The sequence below is a fragment of the Globicephala melas genome, chromosome 7 (genome assembly GCF_963455315.2).
Source record: "Globicephala melas chromosome 7, mGloMel1.2, whole genome shotgun sequence".
Classification (NCBI taxonomy): domain Eukaryota; kingdom Metazoa; phylum Chordata; class Mammalia; order Artiodactyla; family Delphinidae; genus Globicephala; species Globicephala melas.
In genome coordinates, this window is record NC_083320.1 from 32,235,456 (window position 1) to 32,255,332 (window position 19,877).

Below are 19,877 nucleotides of genomic sequence, written 5' to 3' on the forward strand. Positions count from 1 at the left end.
CTTCTGCAAAATAGCAATAATTTCTACTTGGTAAAGTTTGATTCTCAGTTAGAAGCTGTTACTAGTGATATCTGCTTGTTTACACATTACTATTAATTCAGTCTTTCGGGTGTTTTTTCCGCAGGTGTCTCGGGATCTGGTGTGCTTTCTCCAGCTGGACCATGTCAATGTTTACTATGGACAGGATTATCGTAATAAATACAAAGCACCTACAGACTACTGTCTGGTGCTCAAGGTAAACATATATCTCATTTTAGGAATTTTAATTGATGTTAGACATAGAGGGGGTTATTGGACATCTTAAAATTGTTTGGATCTCCATCGAGTGTCCTATTTTTGCTTTTTTCTGTATAGGTTTTTAAAGGAATGGTAAAGGGAATTCCCTGGTGGTCCAGTGGTTAGGACTCAGCGCTTTCAGCTCCCGGAGCCTGGGTTCAATCCTTAGACGGGGAACTAAGATCCCACAAGCTGTGCATCGTGGCCAATAAATAAATGAAGGAAGGAGGGAAGGAAGGAAAGCCTGTGCTTATCCCGCAGCTGACCCTAGTTAGAGTGATGACACTAGGAAATGGATACTGAATTGTAAGCTTTGAGTCATAATATATAAAATGGATTAGATTATAAATCTGAGACTCTCATTTAATAGCTGGCTTAGTTTAGGAAGACTTAGATCAGAGCCACATGTGGGGGGAAGGGTTCTTTTCCGGTACTAACTCAGCAGAACCAACAGAGCCCGAGTTCAAAGTGGGCTGGTTCTCATCTGGTCCAGAAATAATTCTCATCTCCCTTTTCTCCTGAACTATGGCTCTGATAGCCCACACATGTATTATGATCCATCTAAGCTGTTTTTATTGATTTTTTCCCCCTATATCCAAACTTTTGAGTTTCTCATACTCATCATATCTGTACTTTTGAGAACTGACATTTTTAGTGATCTATTGGAACATTAGGAAAAGGTAACATTAAAAAGTTCAGGATAATTATGGAGATGATTACGTTTTTCTCATTACGTTTTCTCAGTAGCCCCGTGGTAACTACTTAGGTCTACATGTTTATATCATCGTTTGATTTTGCTTTTGTCTGAGAATTGTCAGTTGGGTTTGAAGAGGTGGTTTAGGATTTTGGGGTAGAGTTTTGATTGCTTTGATAAAGTTAGGTGTATTATAATGGTAGCCCTTTATTAAGTGATCGTTTTTGGAGAATACCCTATATCACTTAGTTCCAGTAGCAAATAATTTTTTAAAAGTCAGTATAAAGTAGCTTAATCCAGCAGTTTTCAAAATGAGGTCTAGGGTCCCCTGGAGTCCCTGAGACCCTGTAAAGGGACCTGTGTTGTCAGTGTTATTCTTCTAATAATGCTAAGATGTTTTTTGCCTTTTATACTCTCATTCTCTCAGAAGTGTATAATGGAGTTTTCTGAAAGGTTACATGACACGTGATGATATCTTTGCTCCCCTGGGTAGTGGAATGTGTATTTGTATACTCTTATATTTAACTTTTTCTCAGCTGTAATTTCTTATAAGGTAAATATCAATATAAATAAAAGTTATTTGAGGGTCTCATAACATGGAGACAGTAAGAATTTATTTCAGTGGCTCAAAGTTGTCAGTGAGAACCTACATTCTTTCCATCTTTCCCTGTTCCATCTTCTGCATATGGAGCTTCATAAGCTGCGTATCAGCTTATTCTCAGACCGACTTACCTCAGTCACAAATGGCCACTGCCATTTGACCCAACAAAATCCAGCAGAGGAAGAGGGACTGTTTTTTCCTGTATGTCTTTTTTTAAGAGGAAAGAAATATTTCCCAGGAGTTCTTCTAACAGCCCTCCCTTTGAGGGCCGTTGGCCCGGAGTACATGCCGACTCTTACACCAATCACTGACAGGGAACAAAGCCACCATTTTTGGTTTACACTAGTCAGAATTTGCTCTCTGAGGTGAGGGGTAGACATCCAAACAAATTGGGGTTCTATCAGAAAAGGGGTAGAGAGGAGGAGTTAGCTGTGGGGAAGGCAATCAACAGTGTCTGTTAGGGCCAGAAGTAAGTAGGACCACTGGCTAGTACTTTAATCCTTTTTGCAGCTCATAGAATTCTTAGGTTAAGAATAGTTTTGTTCTAAGGGTTTTCTTGTTTGTTTTTATAATAATGATTTGTATGCTTCGTATTTGCTTTTAGTAAAGTCGGTTAAGCTAAATTTATGTATTTATATTGCCTACCTATTTATATCTAGAAATTTTAATGTATTGAACTGAAAAAAACACCATACCACTGGGTGCAAATAATAGTAAAAATAATGGCCACCATTTACTGAAGAACTCCAGGGTGGAAGGTGCTGCACTAGAAGCACTGGACATGTCCATCTCACAAGTCTGGTCTAGAGTCCCCATTTTCCAGATGTGGAAACTGAGGTTTAAGGGATCAATTTGCCTGAGACCACTCAACTATTAGTATTTAAGATATGTCTTTCTTTCTTGTAAGTCTACACTAGATTTTGCCTATGTAAGTGTTTTATTCTTGAGCGTTTGAGTTCTGACAAACAAACCAAAAAGTGCTGCCACACAGGGTCTACACAAATGCAAATGTAAATATTTGTAGGGCCTGATCCCTTTCATCAGCTTTGAGCTTTAATGACTGAGTCTGAGTCCTTCCAGTGACATGCAGGATACAGGAAATTTATACACACTTGTAGGAGGTAATAAAACACACCATTTGGTAATTAGGTTTTTTCTTAAGATAATAAAAATAAGGGAAGAGCTTATTCATGAAATTTGACAATGTAGAAATAAATAAGATATATGTTGATGTATTATCTGAAAGAGGTACACACTTGGGACACATACGTATGCGTGTATAATTAAGTATCTTAAAGGAAACCTGTGTTTTAAAAAAATATATACCACAACAATTGTTGGAATAGAGCTCAGCTTAGCCAGGTCTAAATTTTCATCCCTTGAGAAATGAGGCAAAGTAATTTAATATGTTAGGTGGGAAGGAAAAAAATGGTTAGGATTTAGGGATGGAGTATGAATATGAACTTCTCAAACACTGTTATTAATAGAAGGATGTTATACATGATAATCATGGAAGTAACAGGGTGGTTGAGTGTTATAGTCTTATTTTTTAGCTTCTTGCATATTAGTTGAGAGAATTGATTTTCAGGCCTATATTGTTTCCAAAGTAATAAATGCATTGTACATATTCAGTAGTTTCTTTTGGTACTTGGACTAAGATGTTAGAGTATCACTTTTAGTTACAGATTAGGAATTATGTCTCAGTCTAATTTTTGGCAGGAAGGGTTTTTTCTTCCCAGGGAACTAGTGGTTGTGGCCCAGTGGAGTTAAAACACCCTGAGTCTGTTCTAGCACTTGCATTTTGTAGCCAAGGTCAAGTCACTCACCTCCCATCCAAGACTCAACTGAAAAGTACATTGGGCTGTGAAGACTAAATCTGATGACGCAGTTGAAAAGCTGCTTATTGCCCAGAGGGCACATGCTGTGGGCAGAGGGGCCTGCAGAGCAGTGCTTAGTCCACAGCAGGGAGCAGCACCCATTGCATCCCAGGTGCTGTGCCCTGTGCTTCTTCCCCCCACCCAGGTGTTCACCTCCAGAGAAGCACTGGAAGCTTCACCAAAGACTCTCTTATATGGAGTCTTCTGATTCCATGAGTTCAGTTAATTCAAAGTGAAATAAACATTCTCCTCCCTTTTTATACTCTTATATTGGTAGATTAAAACTTCCACTGACTTTGTTAAGCTTGGTAGACTTTGTTTCTTTGAAGTGTAGAAGGGGTACTGTGGAGTTTCCCATGATGTGAAGGTTTTTCTGTTTTTTGTTGGTTTGTTTTTTAACTGAAACATCTTGACCTAAAATTTAACACAAGTTTCTTTCTTGTTTATTTTGTAAAAATACTTAGGGCCATTTTATTTGGCCTTATGGATGTTTAAGAGGTATAAATTATTTGGCCATTATTCCAAAGACCTGTAATTTGTCAGGATATGTTTAAGCTTTGATAGACTTTGTTTATTTCTTAGTTCTCCAGGGGACTTAGTTGGATTTTGCCTTTAATCTTGCAGCACCCACAGATCCAGAAGAAATCTCAGTACATCAAATACCTTTGTTGTGATGACGTGAGGACCCTGCACCAGTGGGTCAATGGTATCCGCATCGCAAAGGTAGGTTTTCTTTTGGTTTGATAATGGAATGATGGGTGCTTAATGATATGGTTTTTGTTGTCACGATAATTATCCTGTTTGTTTCATGTTCATGATTTTGCCAGTGTCTAGTTTTCTCAGGCCTAAGTTTCACGTTTTAAATGTCTTTTTTTCTTGGTGATGGGGATAAGCTTTTAACACTTGGTATCCAAGGAATAATACTGCTGGTAAAAGCTTATGTAGCATCCACATGATTTATTTGGGCTTTGGAGAATGCACTGTATGATGCTTATATAGCAGAGTTTAGCCTAAACAAAAGAAATTTTTTGAAAATTAAACTGCCTTGGGGTTGGGCGAAGAATGAATAGGTGGCGCATGGAGGATTTTTAGGGTGGTGAAAATACTCATACTCTGTATGATGCAGTGGTGGGTACATGTCCTATACATTTGTCCAAACCCATAGAATGTAAACACCAAGAGTGAACCTAAGGTGACCTATGGACTTTGAGTGATTATTACATGTCCATGTAGGTTAATTGATGGTAACAAATGTACCACTCTAGTGGGGGATATTGATAATGGGAGAAACTATGCGTGTTTAGGGGCTGTGCATGTATATGGGAAATCTCTGTACCTTTCTCTCAGTTTTGCTGTGAACCTAAAACTGCTCTTAAAAAAGAAAGTCTTAACAAAGTTTTTTTAAAGGACATCTTAAGGGTGATTATACATAATGCTTGAAAGGGTATTTATTCAGTTACTTTTAAGTTAATGTAACTAAAAATAAAATTTATTACAGACATAAAATCAAAGTTGCTTTAAAAGTAACTAAAAAAACTCTTTATATTGTTAATGAACATAATCAGAATCAAGTGTTGACTTCTTGTTGCCTTTCTCAAAATGAGGACAAATAAGAGTGGATTATAATTTACTGGTATGAAAAGAATTTTTGAAGTATTATAGGTATTTTAATAGAGACTATGAGTCAGTAAACAGAAATGTGTCCCCTTTTCCTATCCCACGCATCCATACCATACCCAGTAAAGTACAGATGTCATCATTTACTGCCTTCTGTTTAGTACGGGAAGCAGCTCTACATGAACTATCAAGAGGCCTTGAAGAGGACAGAATCGGCTTATGATTGGACTTCCTTATCCAGCTCCAGCATTAAATCAGGATCCAGTTCTTCCAGCATCCCAGGTAGTTTAAAATGTCCAAAGAACTCTTTACTACCAACAGGAAGGTGTCTCTGTAGAGACTGATAGAAGACCTGGTTATCTCAGAGTGATTTTTTAAAACTAGAGCCATGCCTGATTTCTAAATTATAATCAATAGGTACATGTGCTTTTATTCATTTATTTTTTTATTTTTAGAGGCGATAATATCATGGACTAGTTCCCAAATGTGTTTGAAATGGAAAACGGGTAAAGTGGTAAAGCCGGGAGTTTTGTTGCATATTTATAAAGTTAATTTGAAACTCAATCATATTGCTGAAAACAACTGTTGATGCATAATTGGGGGCAGAAAGTTGCTTGGAGAAGAGTACTCCGAATCATGATGAAACTGCACTCCTTCCCCACAGGTTTCCTGACATTTCAGCAGAGTGGAAACAACTGGAATTAGTTCAGTATCACAGTTAAGGAAGCTATTTAAGTCATCAAATTTTGTAAAGTTTTCAGAGGAAATAGTGATACTCAAAAGGTGCTTATTTTCAGATTCCCACATCCTTTAAACAAGGATGCTGTGATCACATCTTAAGATAAATGCTTCTTTCCCTTCAAAAGTTCCGTAAATGATATCTGTGTCATCTAAAATCATAAATTTTTTCTTTGTTCTAACAGCCCATGTTATGAAATAATTACTTTAAGAAGTATTTGATTTAAAAGCTGTATGACTAGATCTCATCCCTAAATAAAAACACATCGAGAATGTGTATATACATGGGCTAGCGTACACACATATATTCTCTCTCCTGTCCACTGAGAGGGCTAGTAGCAGTGAGAACACTAAGAACCTAGACCTCGGTTTCTCAATGCCATTTTCCAAAACAAAGGATCCCAGGGCTCTGGAGTGGCTGATTCTAGGGCTGTGGCAGAGAATATATAAGATGAGCCTGGAGCATCATGTGACAAAGGAAGTACTCAAAAAAAACACCGCGATGGGGAGTCTATAAAAGGGACCCAGGACCCAACCTAAGAGAGTGCTCAGTGGCCAAAGCTGGAACAATTTGAGCAAGAAAATAACATAGTATAGGACTGCAATCCAAATTATAAAATAAATAGCCATCAGTCCATGGGGATATAAATAAGTTATTGAATTAAATAAATAAATGGAGAAGAAGAGAAAAATCTCCTGTACAGATTTCTAAGTAGATTTATACAGATGCTCTGCCCTCAAGGAGGTGGCACTTAACTCCCCTCTTGTTAAGTGTGGGCTGTGTAAAGTGACTTGCTTCCAAAGAGCACGGAGCGGGGAGGTGTAACCTTATATCTGAGAAAGCTGACAAACCATACCTCGGCCAGGTGATCACGGTAATAAGTCATATTGATAGCATGTGCCCTTGATGCAGTGTGATGAGACTGGCATCTTCCCTCTCTTGGTCTTCCTCCCCAAATCCCTTAACCTCAGAGAAAAGGCATCAGACAAATCAAAATTGAGAGACATGCGACAAAATACCTAACCAGTACTCCTCAAAACTGTCAAGGTCTTCAAAAACAAGGAGAGTCTGAGAAACTGTCATGGGAGACATGACAACTATCTGTAATATGGTAACCTGGATGGGATTCTGATCAGAAAATGGACATTGCGGAAAAACTAGTGAAATCCAAATAAAGTTTGGAGTTTAGTTAGCTTTTTTTTTTAAGTATTGTTTTATATTCTTTTTTTTCTTAATTTATTTTTTGGCTGCATCGGGTCTCAGTTGTGGCGTGCAGGATCTTTTGTTGCGGCACATGGGCTTCTCTCTAGTTGTGGCGCATGGGCTTAGTTGCCCCGCGGCATGTGGGATCTTAGTTCCCTGACCAGGGATCGAACTGGCATCCCCTGCATTGCAAGATGGATTCTTAACCACTGGACCACCAGGGAAGTCCCAGAGTTAGTTAATATTAACATGAGTGTAGGTTCATTATTCGTGACACATGGACCAGAGTATTGTAACATGTTAATAACGAGGTAAACTGGGTGCTAGGTATGTAGGAACTCTGTGCTAGTTTTGCAACTTTTCTGCAAATCTGAAACTATTCTAAAATAAAATGTTTATTAAACTTGGGGGGGGAGAAACCTTTGTGGCAATGGATTAGGAAAGGCACGGTAAGAAGAGCATGTCACAAGTAGGGTTGTAGAAAATGGAATTAAGGGAAAGATGGAGGGAAAAAATGATGTATACTATTTTATAAAAATTTATATAGCACTTAACAATTCAAGTGCTTCCACATGTTACTTTATGAAGTGGTATGGTGCCTTTTCCCACTCCAGCATCATCTATTTGTATACATCGTGTTAAGTATTAGGTAGACTTTTTCAGGTAAACTGTAAAATCATACATATTCATGCTGAAGAGAGCTCAAGAAGTCACATGTTCCAGCCTGTCATAGGCTGTTATCGTAGATATTAGATAGGGATGAAGAAAATAAAGTAGGTTTTATCCTATATTGCTTATATTTTTACCCTGAGGATACTATCTTAACTTTATCTAAAGGAGTTTGTGGCTGTTATCTTTGCAATACTTTGATGAACTTGGCTGGACTTGCTTATTAATATTGCAATCTAATAATGCCCACGTCTCACAGAGTGACTGGATGGGACTAGCTTTAACATTTGAGTCTCCACCAGATGCCAGACATGGGGCTAGGTGCTTCTGCAAGGTTATCTCACCTGACTTGGAGTCCAGTGAAATAATCTTTCCAGTTCCCTCACCCTGGATGTCAGTCAAATTACTCTGTATCCTCAGCCATTCCCAGGTCCCTTGAAGATGTCTTCATGCCCTTCAGGAAGCCAGGCTATGGTACAGCTGCTGTCTTGTGATGTCAATACCTGAATCCCTAGGAAACACCCTTCTTACTGGGGATCAGATTCTCAGTATTGTTCATTACTGGGATAAAGGAAGTAATCATCATGTATAGATCTGAATTCATAAGTGAGAAATCTCTGAGATGGTCTGGAGCAGGGGTATATAAAAAGATTGATTCTCCATGTAATGAAGATATGACTGAACAAAAAAATTCACTACTCTATTCATGGTTCATTAATTCTCTCTCCTTTTTAAATTTATTTATTTATTTTTGGTTGCGTTGGGCCTTCGTTGCTGCATGCGGGCTTTCTCTAGTTGTGGCGAGCGGGGGCTACTCTTATTTGTGGTGCACGGGCTTCTCATTGCAGTGGCTTCTCTCGTGGAGCACGGGCTCTAGGCGCGCGGGCTTCAGTAGCTGTGACACACAGGCTTAGTTGCTCTGCCGCATGTGGGATCTTCCCGGACCAGGGCTCGAACCCGTGTCCCCTGCATTGGCAGGCGGCTTCTTAACCACTGCACCATCAAGGAAGCCCTCATTAATTCTCTTATTTGCTAGGAGTTCTTACAAGACAGGCTGTCAGGATACCAATAATGTTACTTGAACCTTTTATTGCAATTATCGGTTTCTTGTGGTGAACTACTTAAAAAGAATGGAGATTTCCTATTCACCCTAGGACAAGAGAAGTTTTCTAGTGGAAAACACGGGCTGTGTTTGTGTGAAATGAGTCAGGTAAAAGTAACTTGTTGCCGCATCGCATCTGATCTTGAGTGAAAGAGTTATCCAAACATACATATTTATACGTCACAATACTGACTTATTTAATCTGATTTTTGAAAATCTGTTTCAAACAGAGTCTCAGTCCAATCACTCCAATCAGTCTGATAGCGGAGTGTCTGATACGCCACCGGCAGGACACGTCCGTTCCCAGAGCATCGTGAGCTCCATCTTCTCCGAGGCCTGGAAGCGAGGCACGCAGCTGGAAGAGTCTAGCAAGGTAACACGCTCGGGTCAGGGTAGGGGGGAAAGCTGTACTGTTCCAGGGGTGTAGCTTGTTGTTCCTTTATTAGGAATCTTTCTTGGCCTTATTTCAGTATTCTTTCTTTGCTTCTCCTCAGAAATGGACATTTGTGAATTGGCTCTGATGATCTAAGATCTCAAAAAAAAAAAAAAAAAAACCTAGCAGTTTTATCAGTGGCTCAGGATTTTAAGAAATAACACTTTCCACTCTTAAATCAGTTTGGATGGAGCAACAACACCCTCCAGTGCCAATGCCTTAATTTTCCAAAAAAGCTGCTAAGTGTTGATTATTTCTTTATTCGTTATTTAGTTTATTCAGACTCATTCCTCTATCTTCCTTTCTTTTATGCTTCTTGGCATTTCTCTGCACACTGATGAATTTTCTCAATTTATAGTTTATGTGGAAGACTAAATTCCAATTAATCCCCTTAAAATTTAGGATCCCTGAGCCTTGCATAGAAGGTGGTTCATTGACCCTGAAGGACACAAGTATAATTATTGCAAGGCTGTTTAGAAAAATAGAGAAGTTCTTTAGCCTGGTTGAAAGATACCGTATCCAACTGCCTCTGAAGTCCTGTGGGTGACCGTGTCCCAGCAGTGCTCACCTCTCAGCAGGCGAGGGCACACACCATCACAGGGAGCCAGTAGGACACCCGGCCTGGCCATTTTGTTTTCACCCAGCAATCATTGTGATTTTTCATCATTGTCAGTCTTGTCTGAATCACTTACATCAGTACGTTCATCAGTGAGAATTAAGTGGCTATTTCCCCTCAGTTTATTCCTTTATTTGCATATGTGGTTGATCCACTGGACATGGAGAGGGTGGAGGGAGGCGTATGTAGCCCAATGGGGTGGAACACTTTCTCTTAGAAAAATAAATATTTGAGAATTGGTTCTAATGACCTAAATTCTCAAGACACTGGCAGTTTAACTCCCTTATCGGAGGCTCCCACTTTTAAGAAATACTTCTTTTTCCTTCTCGTACTTCATCAATTTGAGTGGAACAGCACTATTTGGTGCTGGTGGTCCACATGTGTCGTAGACAAGCCGGGTTTACACAATTCACATACCTAAAGAAAAGTCCTTTACCTTACTAAACTTTTAATGGTGTTATCCATGTGCATTTTAAATTGTAGAACTACCCAGTTGTCATGAGAAAGGCCAAGGAAAGCAAAGGTCCACATGGTCTGTGACGAAGCAGTGTAGTCCGTCATGGCACGTAGTGTCAGAAAGTCCACGAACCCTGCCATGCAGCAGTGACAGTGTATTTGGGTCTTGACCCCCTGTGTGTTTCTTCTCCTGTTACCTCAGTCTCAGGTGCCAAATGAGAAGGCCAGCACAGCTAAGGTCTACTACACCCCTGCAGCAGCCAAGACAGGGTCAAGTTAAGGTCGGGGGTTGTTCTTTGGAAACACATTAACCTGGGTGACTCCTGTAACCAGATCTTGCGGACTAATGCTTTTATTTTGATGTGCAATTATTAAAGGAACATGTGAATGTCCTGACGGGCATTAGAACTCAGCCCCATAATGAGCCTTCTACTCTACTAACCTAAGCATTCTTGACGCTAATTAGATGTCATTCAGAATTGGAAACAAATGGTTTATCTTGGATGCTCATAGTTTGTTCAAAGAGCCTAAAAGATGTGCCCAAAGTTATTAAGCCAAGAGTTCTTCCTCTGCTCTCTCAGAAGTACTTGAACCACATTCATGCATGAGTAGCTCCATGAAATAAATGACCAGATGTGGTAATTTGGGCAGTGCCAAGAGGGGCCCACATGGGCTGGTCAGCGAGTTGTTGGCAAACTCTAGCTCCTATTTCTAGGTACATTTCCTTTACTCTAGCCTTCCAGAGTTTCCTCTCATTTTCTTCTGGCTTTTTCTGTATGATATTTTTATGATCTTTTGGCATAATGTTTATGAAGCATTTCTTTATGTATTTTCCAGTAAAACAAATGTAAAGAATACCCCCCCTTTACCTGCATTGCTGGACTTCTGTGCATGTTGGATGCAAGTGTCTCACACGAACACGAGTGTGTGTGTCAAGCTCATTCATTCCTGTGTGACTGTGCACGCCTGCTGAACATACTCATACTCTCACGTGTCTGCTCACTAGCATCAGAAAGCCGTCCTCATTCTTCGGGAGGCCCTCCACCAGCACTCCTAAACCCAGTTATGGCATCTGCTTGATGTAGATGCCGTCCTGGACTGAAAGGTGAACTCCAGCCATCACGTCTCCCTTTGCCAGAGTCCGGGGAGGCGCGGGGTGCGGTTCCGTGCTCTAACTCGGGGCAGGGTGTGTGAAAGCCAGAGGCAGAAGCCAGAGGGCCCAGCACCATCCAGACAGCTTGTGCAGCAGGACGTTTTCCCCAGGTTGTTAGGCAGCCTGGCTGTTGGAGAAGATCGTTGGGTAAACACATTTTCTCCGCGCCCTTGCTGCCCAGGGAGTTAGATTTTAGCCTCCCCGACATTGTCCATCTTTATGATCAGCTGCTGCATCCTTTCATGCATGTCTCTGTTTCCTTGCTTTTTAGTTTGACAGTCAAAGCTTACCTCTGTAACTGTTGTGTTTGTTGTGTTTTCTCTCTCCCAACCTCCCCTTTGTCCTCCTTTTAGGCCAGAATGGAGTCTGTGAATCGAGCCTACACTTCTCTCATGCCCCCTTTGTCCCCGCAGCCTAAGCCGCTCACCCCCTGCTCTGCCTCACAGCCCTCGCCGCCCCTGCCGCCGCCGCCCCCGCCCCCGCCGCCTCCCCCGCCGCCGCCGCCGCCCCCGCCCCCGCCCCTGCCCAGCCAGTCGGCCCCTTCTGGGGGCTCGGCAGCCGCGATGTTTGTCAAGTACAGCACAATAACCAGGCTGCAGAACGCCTCTCAGCATGCGGGAACCCTGTTTAAGCCTCCCCCGCCACCAGGGATGCAGCCTCCCTCCTCGACCTCACAGGCAGGGAAGCCTCAGATCCTGGTGCCGCCCAGCGGAGCCGTGCCCCCGCCGCCGCCCCCGCCGCCTCCCCCCACACCCGGCTCGGCTATGGCCCAGCTGAAGCCCGCCCCCTGCGCCCAGGCCTTGCCGCAGTTCAGCCCGCCCCCGCCCCCGCCCCCGCTGAAGATTCATCACGTGCAGCACGCAGCTCCAGCAGCCCCTCCGGCGCCGCCCCCACCTCCTCCCATCCCTGCACCCCTCCCTCCTCAGGCCCCCCCCAAACCCCCTGTGACCGTGCCGCCCGCTATGCCACAGGCTCTGTCACCTACACCTCCTCCTCCCGTCCCCCCAGTGAAAAAGCAGCCAGCGCTTCCTGTGTCTCACATTCCACCCTCTCCCCCTGCTCCTCCTGGCCCGGTCCCCCCGCCCACGCTACCCAAGCAGCAGAGCTTCTGTGTGAGGCCCCCTCCCTCTCCGCTGTCTCCGGCGCCCTCCGTGGTGAAGCAAATAGCCAGCCAGTTCCCCCCGCCTCCAACCGCCGCCCCCACGGAGGCGGCGTCCTTGAAGCCCGCTTCAGCCGCAGCAAACGTCGCCCCTCAGTCCCCGCCTGCTGTGAAAGCAAAGCCCAAGTGGCAGCCCAGCTCTACCCCTGTCCCTTCTCCGGACTTCCCTCCTCCTCCCCCCGAGAGCAGCCTGGTGTTTCCTCCGCCTCCGCCAGCCGCACCCACTGCTGCCCCTGCCCCTGACAAAAGCGGATCTCCGGGCAAAAAGACCAGTAAGACGTCCAGTCCAGGGGGAAAGAAACCTCCCCCGACCCCGCAGCGCAACTCCAGCATTAAGTCCGGCAGCTGTGCGGAGCACCCTGAGCCCAAGAGACCCTCAGTAGACAGTCTAGTCAGCAAGTTCGCAGCGCCGGAGCCCTCGGCGTCTCCCGGCAAGGAGACGCCGCAACCTCCCGCAGCGCCCCCCAAACCTGGAAAACTCAGTCTTCCCGGAGTTCTCCAGCAAGGGGGTGTGTCGGCAAAAGCATCTGTTCTGAGTGGGCGCGGCAAGGACTCCGTGGCAGAATTCCCTTCTCCTCCGTCCGATTCTGACTTTCCACCCCCTCCGCCGGAAATAGAGCTTCCTCTGCCCCCCGTAGACATTCCAGCAGTGTTCTCGGGAAGCACGTCTCCAAAAGTGGCAGTGGTTAATCCGCAGCCACAGCCGTGGGCCAAGTCGGTCAGGAAGGCCCCTCCGCCCACGCGACCCAAACGGAACGACAGCACCCGCCTCACGCAAGCCGAGACCTCCGAGCAGCCGCCAATGGCCACAGTCGTGCCACAAGTGCCCACCTCTCCCAAATCCAGCCTTAGTGTCCAGCCTGGATTCCTGGCTGACCTCAACAGGACACTGCAGCGGAAGTCCATCACGCGGCATGGCTCGCTCTCCTCCTCGCGCGTGTCTAGAGCAGAACCCACAGCCACCATGGATGATATGGCGTTGCCCCCGCCACCCCCTGAGCTGCTCTCTGAGCAACAGAAAGCCCGTTATGGAGGCAGTCATATATCAGGCTATGCAACATTGCGGAGAGGGCCGCCGCCCGCTCCCCCCAAAAGAGACCAGAACACCAAGCTCTCAAGAGATTGGTAGCTACGTAGGACTTTATTTTCGTGGGATCTGTAATCAGTTCTACAGTCAGCTCACCTGATCATCTACGAATTCAGGCGTTCAGAGCCTCTTGGTATGATGTTGCTGTTATTCAGGTAGTGTTCAGCTATATGTGTGTGTACGTGTGCAGGTACACACATAGCTATACATAGGTAGTGTGTGTTTGTATATATATGTATACATATATGTATATGTATATATATAGCTGAAAGTGATTCTATTTATTCTTTTTCTCTCCTAATCTGAAAATGGGTTTTGTGTATTTTGGGTGGCAGCGGCATGGAAGGGGATGTGTGTCCTGCCGGTCCCTTATGATTTCTATTATCTGTCATGTGGATTGGACCAAAAACTTCTGACTTATTTAGAAGGTATTTTATAAATGTCCATGCGCGGCCTATCTGTGCATGTTGTATATTATATATTAAGGATAGATGTATAATGTGCTGCTTCTCAGTTTGAGAAGACAACCAGAATGTTTGGTGTATCTATGGGGCTTTTGTGTTTGTTTTTTCCCCCAGTTGGCTGAAGTTAGAACTGCTTGACTGACATTTCATTACTATACATAAAGGGGCACTTTAATCAGGAAAACCTCTCAGCTTCATAGAACGGGTAATAGTGCAGTGTGGGGAAATTTTCAGACACTTATCTGTATGTGGTCGGTCGTGCATAGAAAAAAGTAAATACATGGTGTAACTCAACCATTCTAGTTGCAAAACTGTTGCCATGATTCCCACAGGAATCTAGGATGTATTCTGTCACAGGTAAGCCCTTCGCCTGTAACACATGGATAATTTAGTACTGTAATCCTGCATAGTTCTTTTTGTACTGTTGGGATCCTTTTCATGAGCTTGTGAAGCTTCAAGTTTGGCTTCATGATTCTTGCTTTGATTTATTGTAAGAGGATATCCAACACGACACCCTTGGAATGCTCTGTCCCAGTGTGTCTTTCGGTCACCAGTTACCTCCTTATGGTGTGTGCTGTAGGTAGATGGTGATACTAGGTGTCTGTAGACAATTGCTGTATCAGGTGTACTCAATCCTTTGTCCAGTCCAGTATGTTGCATCATGATGAAAAACAAAATCACCTTCTGAAATGCGTCTTTTTTGTATATTGCTCTCTAGAAGGATGGATGATTAGAAGAGAACAAAACTGGCCCCTGTGCAGCTGTCATTAATCAGGTTTTTTGTGGCTAGTAACGTGAAATACAAAGAATTCATTTACGTGTGGGACTATCATAGAGGGAGGGGGAAAATGAGTTTTTTGACAGTTTCACCCATAGCGACTGGAGCACACTAGGGTCCTTGCTTGTTGTAGCCTGGTTGTAGAGATTTGTCCAGGTTACCAGGTGTTCTGATGGGAGTTGTATAGTCCAAGTACAGTAAGTGACATTACATATTATGCATATGCAGTTTGCTATAACATAGAATCATTGCTCTAAGGACACACTATAATTCTGTATGCTTCACACTATACTTCTAGATGCTTTTTTTCCCCTGTGAATTTTCCTCGGTAAAGGAGAGAAATGTGTATTGGCTCATCAATTTGTGATAAATGGACCGTCAGGTCAATCTCAGAGCTGCTCTTAAACCAGAGAATAAAAACTAGCCTCCCCAGCAGTGATAAATGAGCACACCTTGTAATGAAAGTCTGTGCCTGTTATGAATAGGGATCACCAGTGCAAACTGCAAAAATCTCTGGCACTATCCCATAAGGAAAAAGCGATGCCAATACAGTGGGGCAGAGATACTAAATAATTCAAGAATAAGCAGAGTTGTGCTATGTAAACAGGATTTCCCTGTAAACCCATTCTCCAACAAAGTACTTCATCATAAAGAGAGAGTAAGAGGCACCCCCCAACTGTCACAGATGTGACAGTACACTCATGTGTTTATAGAGCAATAAGAATATACACCATCGTGCATTTGTTACAGCCCTGCTTCTTTAAAAGACACTTTTTAGGTCTTTTCAGTTGACAAAGTTTTGTGTGCCTGATATTGTTATGCTTATGAAGTGACCTTTAACACATCTGCGTTGTTAATTTAAGCATGCACAGCAATTTGAAAAACATTTGAGAAAGACTGCCGAGCTCCACTGTGACTCATGAGTGAAGTGATTTCCCAATGTCTTCTGCCTGCAGCTTTATATTCTAAGGATCGCCCTTATTTGTGGGATAAAGAGTTTCTAAGAATAGGAATCCAATGATACAAATGTTCATCACTAGGGTTTTTTGTGGTGGTGGTGGTGTTTTTTTATATGAAGGTGGGCAACTTCAGCTCTCCTTGAGGGAAACAAATCATGTGCCCTCAGTCTTCATTCCCTCCGCATTTGAGCCCTAAGATCCAGCCTTTTTTTTTCAGTGGGGGATTTCCTGGGCCTTCTTGCTTGTGTCAGTCTGGATGGTAGCCATCTGAACTGATGCTTCTGATGTATCGTTTTTCTGAAAGAGCAGACATCCTTTAGAACACTAGGGACACTAAAGAGAACAGGGCCAGAGGAGGAGCTGTATCATTTTTACCCCAGTCAGTGGCTTGTTGACTATCTGACAACAGGCCGTTTCCCTTTGTATTTCTCCAAAGACAGAAAAGGCTATTTAATCAACATTTTTTCCTCTGTGTGTGAAACAACTGAATCAAAAAAAAAACCAAAATGGTACTTTAGATACACTTCTAGTGTTTTACTCCCTAGTTTTTTTTTTAATTTTTGAATTTGGATATTTGTTAGGATGTGGTTTCATGGGGGGGTCGGGGCTTTGGAGATTACTGTTATTTTTGTACTGTTCTTCTTCCCTGGTGTGTTCAAGGAAAAAACATACTGCCAGATGACACTAGTACTGTGCCTTCTTTCACTGCCTTCTGCTCAGCAGCTCTAACTCAGCAAAGCTTCTTCAGGTCAAGGAAGAAGATCTTGGCGGCTGTCTTGGCTGTACCGAAAGATGAACAGCATAGATGAACTCACCCTGCTGTGGAGGGCAGTGCAAACAGGTGCCCATTAGAGCTAGTGACTAGATTAATTAGTGACACCCTTAACTTCTACCACATAATTTCAAAATTGGATCCAACCTATGCTTAAAGTTTTGGCACCAACTCTGAAGGGTAGCAAAGCCTGTTCTGGTTAGATTTTTCTGTACTGAAGCTTTTACTACTCAAATGCATTTTTTTTTTCCTTAGCTGCTACAGAATCATACTCTTGGAAAAAGTAACTACTACTGTAAAGGTTTACAGGTACCCACTTAACTGTAAATTGGATTTTTTTTTAATTTCTGGGGCTTTTTAAGATAAGACTGCTGACTTCAGAAAAGTCCTGGGAAACAATTTTCATCAGAACGTCTCACAGTAATAGACAAGGTAATGTCTCACAGTCCTGACATCAAGGTGCTCCTGCCCACTGACGCACATCCTGTTAAGGAAGGGCTGTGAACTCTCTTGGAAGTCCCCTCTCTATGTAAGTTTACTTGCCACTGAAAGCAGTCCTGAGTTTATCAAGAAAGTTAATCTAAACAAAATTGGGGGATCATGAAGAATAATTCCAATAGGGTAACAACTCTGAGGTCAAGGTTATTAATAGCTGTGCATCTAATTAGAGTTTCATAAGCTGCTATTCTGGGAGAATACAACTGCTAATAACTTCATGTCAAGGATGTAAGGCTACGATTAGCCTGAAAAAAACTTCAGGTAATGGTAGGATTGGTTTGATTTTACCATCAGGCCACCAACAGAACCCTTTGTCACCTTTTTTCCCTCAGCTAAACGCAGTTTTATGTTACAAACACAAGGTGATTTTAAACAAGCAAACTAACCTTTTCCTCGTTTTATGTATTACCAAATTTTTTATACAGTTTCCACATAGGTATAACTTATCTCACAGATATAAGTTCAGACCAGTTAAAACTGTATGACCCTGTGTGATTATAGGTGTAATGACTTGCTTTCAATAACACAGGCTTCATAATTTGGATTTATACACTTGATAAGAGGACGTCTCTTTCTAAAAAAATCACTTTAGGTTGCAAGTACCTTTTGCCAACCTGGAATTTTGTTTTATACACTTTCTGTCATTGCATAAAGCAAGTTATTCCTAACCCTATAGGAATATGCGACCACTCACGAAGTTGAGATTTGATCCATGGAGAGATGCAAGTAGTGCAGAATTAAGTATCCCAATATCTTTTAAGATTTATTTTCATTTAAAAATTGAATAGAAGATCATTGTTAACCCCTTTCCCAGACTCCCTCAAACTAAACAAGTGCTCGGTTCTTAATTGTGCCCTTGGAAGATCTACATGTAAAAGAAATCTGAAATTTAGCTGTACTATAAACTTGCTAAGTAAAAATAAGCTAAACACAATATACTTGATAAATACTCGAAGGAAATAATCTCCAGTTGGTTTGCTCTTTGCTTGTTGAAGTAATAAACCATTTAGAAGAGGAAACATCTGCTATAACCCCCAGTGCCTTGAACTCTTTTGGAGGATTAGCATTAAAAAAAAAAAAAAAATCCAACAGGCAAACTTTGAGGTGCTAATGAAAGAGAAGGAAAGTGTTTCTAGTTTGTGCAGAAACAGGAAAAGTGATGGTCTCACGAGAGATGGCTTCATCTACCTAAACGGGGTCTGGCTGCTTTCTACCAAAGACATTTAGAGAAGCGAGTCGAGTCAGGGTGATGGTGAATACTACATATTTAAAAGATGGCCAAGTTCAGAAGTGAATGTTGATCATGGATGGCTATTAATACCAAGCTCATCATCGAAGCCTCAACCTCTTCTTAGGCAGAACATGCTTGTGGCACTTAAAAAAAAAAAAAAAAAATCTGCATTTTGGAAACTGTCCATTGTTAAGTTTATTGTAACCTAATACCAAAAACTGCCATTTTTCATGATTACCACCTCCTATATTTTTCTCTCTACTTGTAAATAATTCCTCCTAGAAAATAAGCATTAACTGGAATGTTTCAAATGATTTTGCTTAATTTTATTATCAGCCACTAGTGAACTCCTTTTATAGAAATGTACATTTAAAATATTAGCTTGTGCTAAATGTCATAAAAACATTGTTTACTGTTTTAAAGAAAAATTGCACATTATATTTAACTGGGATTGCTCCCAGTTGCTGACATCTAAGCTGTGGGAGCTTTGCCATAAATAGATACAATGTAGGAATATACCTTACTGAAGCATGAAAAAGGCAAAAGGAACTGCGTTAAAAGTACTGGATAGAAGACGTTATTCAGATGATTATGCACAGCTCAGTAAAGATGAAGTTACAGTTTTTCTTTCAGCTTTGTAGCTATTATTTTCTTCTGCTTAAATGTACGCTCTCATTTAATTAATTATGTGCCTTGCTCCCTGATTGTGCAAACCTATATATATATAGATATATATAAGAGATATATTCAGTACTACTGACCATGTTTTTGTTCTACTGCTGGATTAAGTTATTTTCCAAGTTACTCTTGCCAGTTACTGTCAGTAAACTATTGTAATGGCTTAGGACAGTAGTCATACAGTCAGTGTAATTTTTCAGCTACGTGTTTTCCTTATGTCAGCTTATCCAATCCTTAATAAAAATACATAGATTTCATTTAAACGTTAGAACTGTACTTGACTGTTTGTTTGTGGATCGGCACCACTAAGAGCCTGGTTTTGCTGTTTATGTCAAGGTACCCAAAACAGAGAGGCTGCAACACGCACATAAAGTGTGAAGGTAAACAAACTATAATTTGATGTGTTCAACTGATTAGCCTGTAAGAAAATAACTTAAGATTTTTTTCTTTAAACAAACAAAATACAACAACTAGGTACGAACTAGTACGAAAAGAGCTGCTTTTTGTTTCAAAGGCTTGTTATCACAATCATGTCTTGGTCTGCCATGTCTGTCAAGGTATGTATAAACGTGGATTCGAATGTATTTACAAATCATGTTATCAATTACCAAACTGGGGCAAAAAGAACAGAAGGTCTCCTTTTTTATATTAAAAGAAAAGAACTGTATGTATTTCGTGGAAAGTGATCAAAACCTCAGGTTCACTTACAGCAGAAATAGGGACAGAAAGTAATTAGTGCAACAGGTACAGATTCTCTCTGACACACTTAAACTTACCACCTTAGAAAAGAGGTTACAGGAGTTCCCTGGTGGTCT

At 42.0% G+C, this 19,877-nt stretch overlaps 1 protein-coding gene across 6 annotated transcripts in view; it reads left to right on the forward strand.

The window, feature by feature from the left end:
• RAPH1 (Ras association (RalGDS/AF-6) and pleckstrin homology domains 1) overlaps window positions 1–19,686 on the forward strand; it is a 98,509-nt gene extending 78,823 nt beyond the window's left edge. For 5 of the 6 annotated variants that reach the window (XM_060301971.2, XM_060301970.2, XM_030854124.3 and 2 more), the window contains exons 10-14: window positions 125–235; window positions 4,073–4,171; window positions 5,227–5,347; window positions 9,009–9,151; window positions 11,790–19,686. In XM_060301971.2, coding sequence (XP_060157954.1) covers window positions 125–235; window positions 4,073–4,171; window positions 5,227–5,347; window positions 9,009–9,151; window positions 11,790–13,724 — 2,409 coding nt within the window. In that variant the 3' untranslated portion in view covers window positions 13,725–19,686. The other variant, XM_060301972.1, reaches the window with a different exon arrangement.
• The last annotated feature ends 191 nt before the right edge of the window (window positions 19,687–19,877 follow it).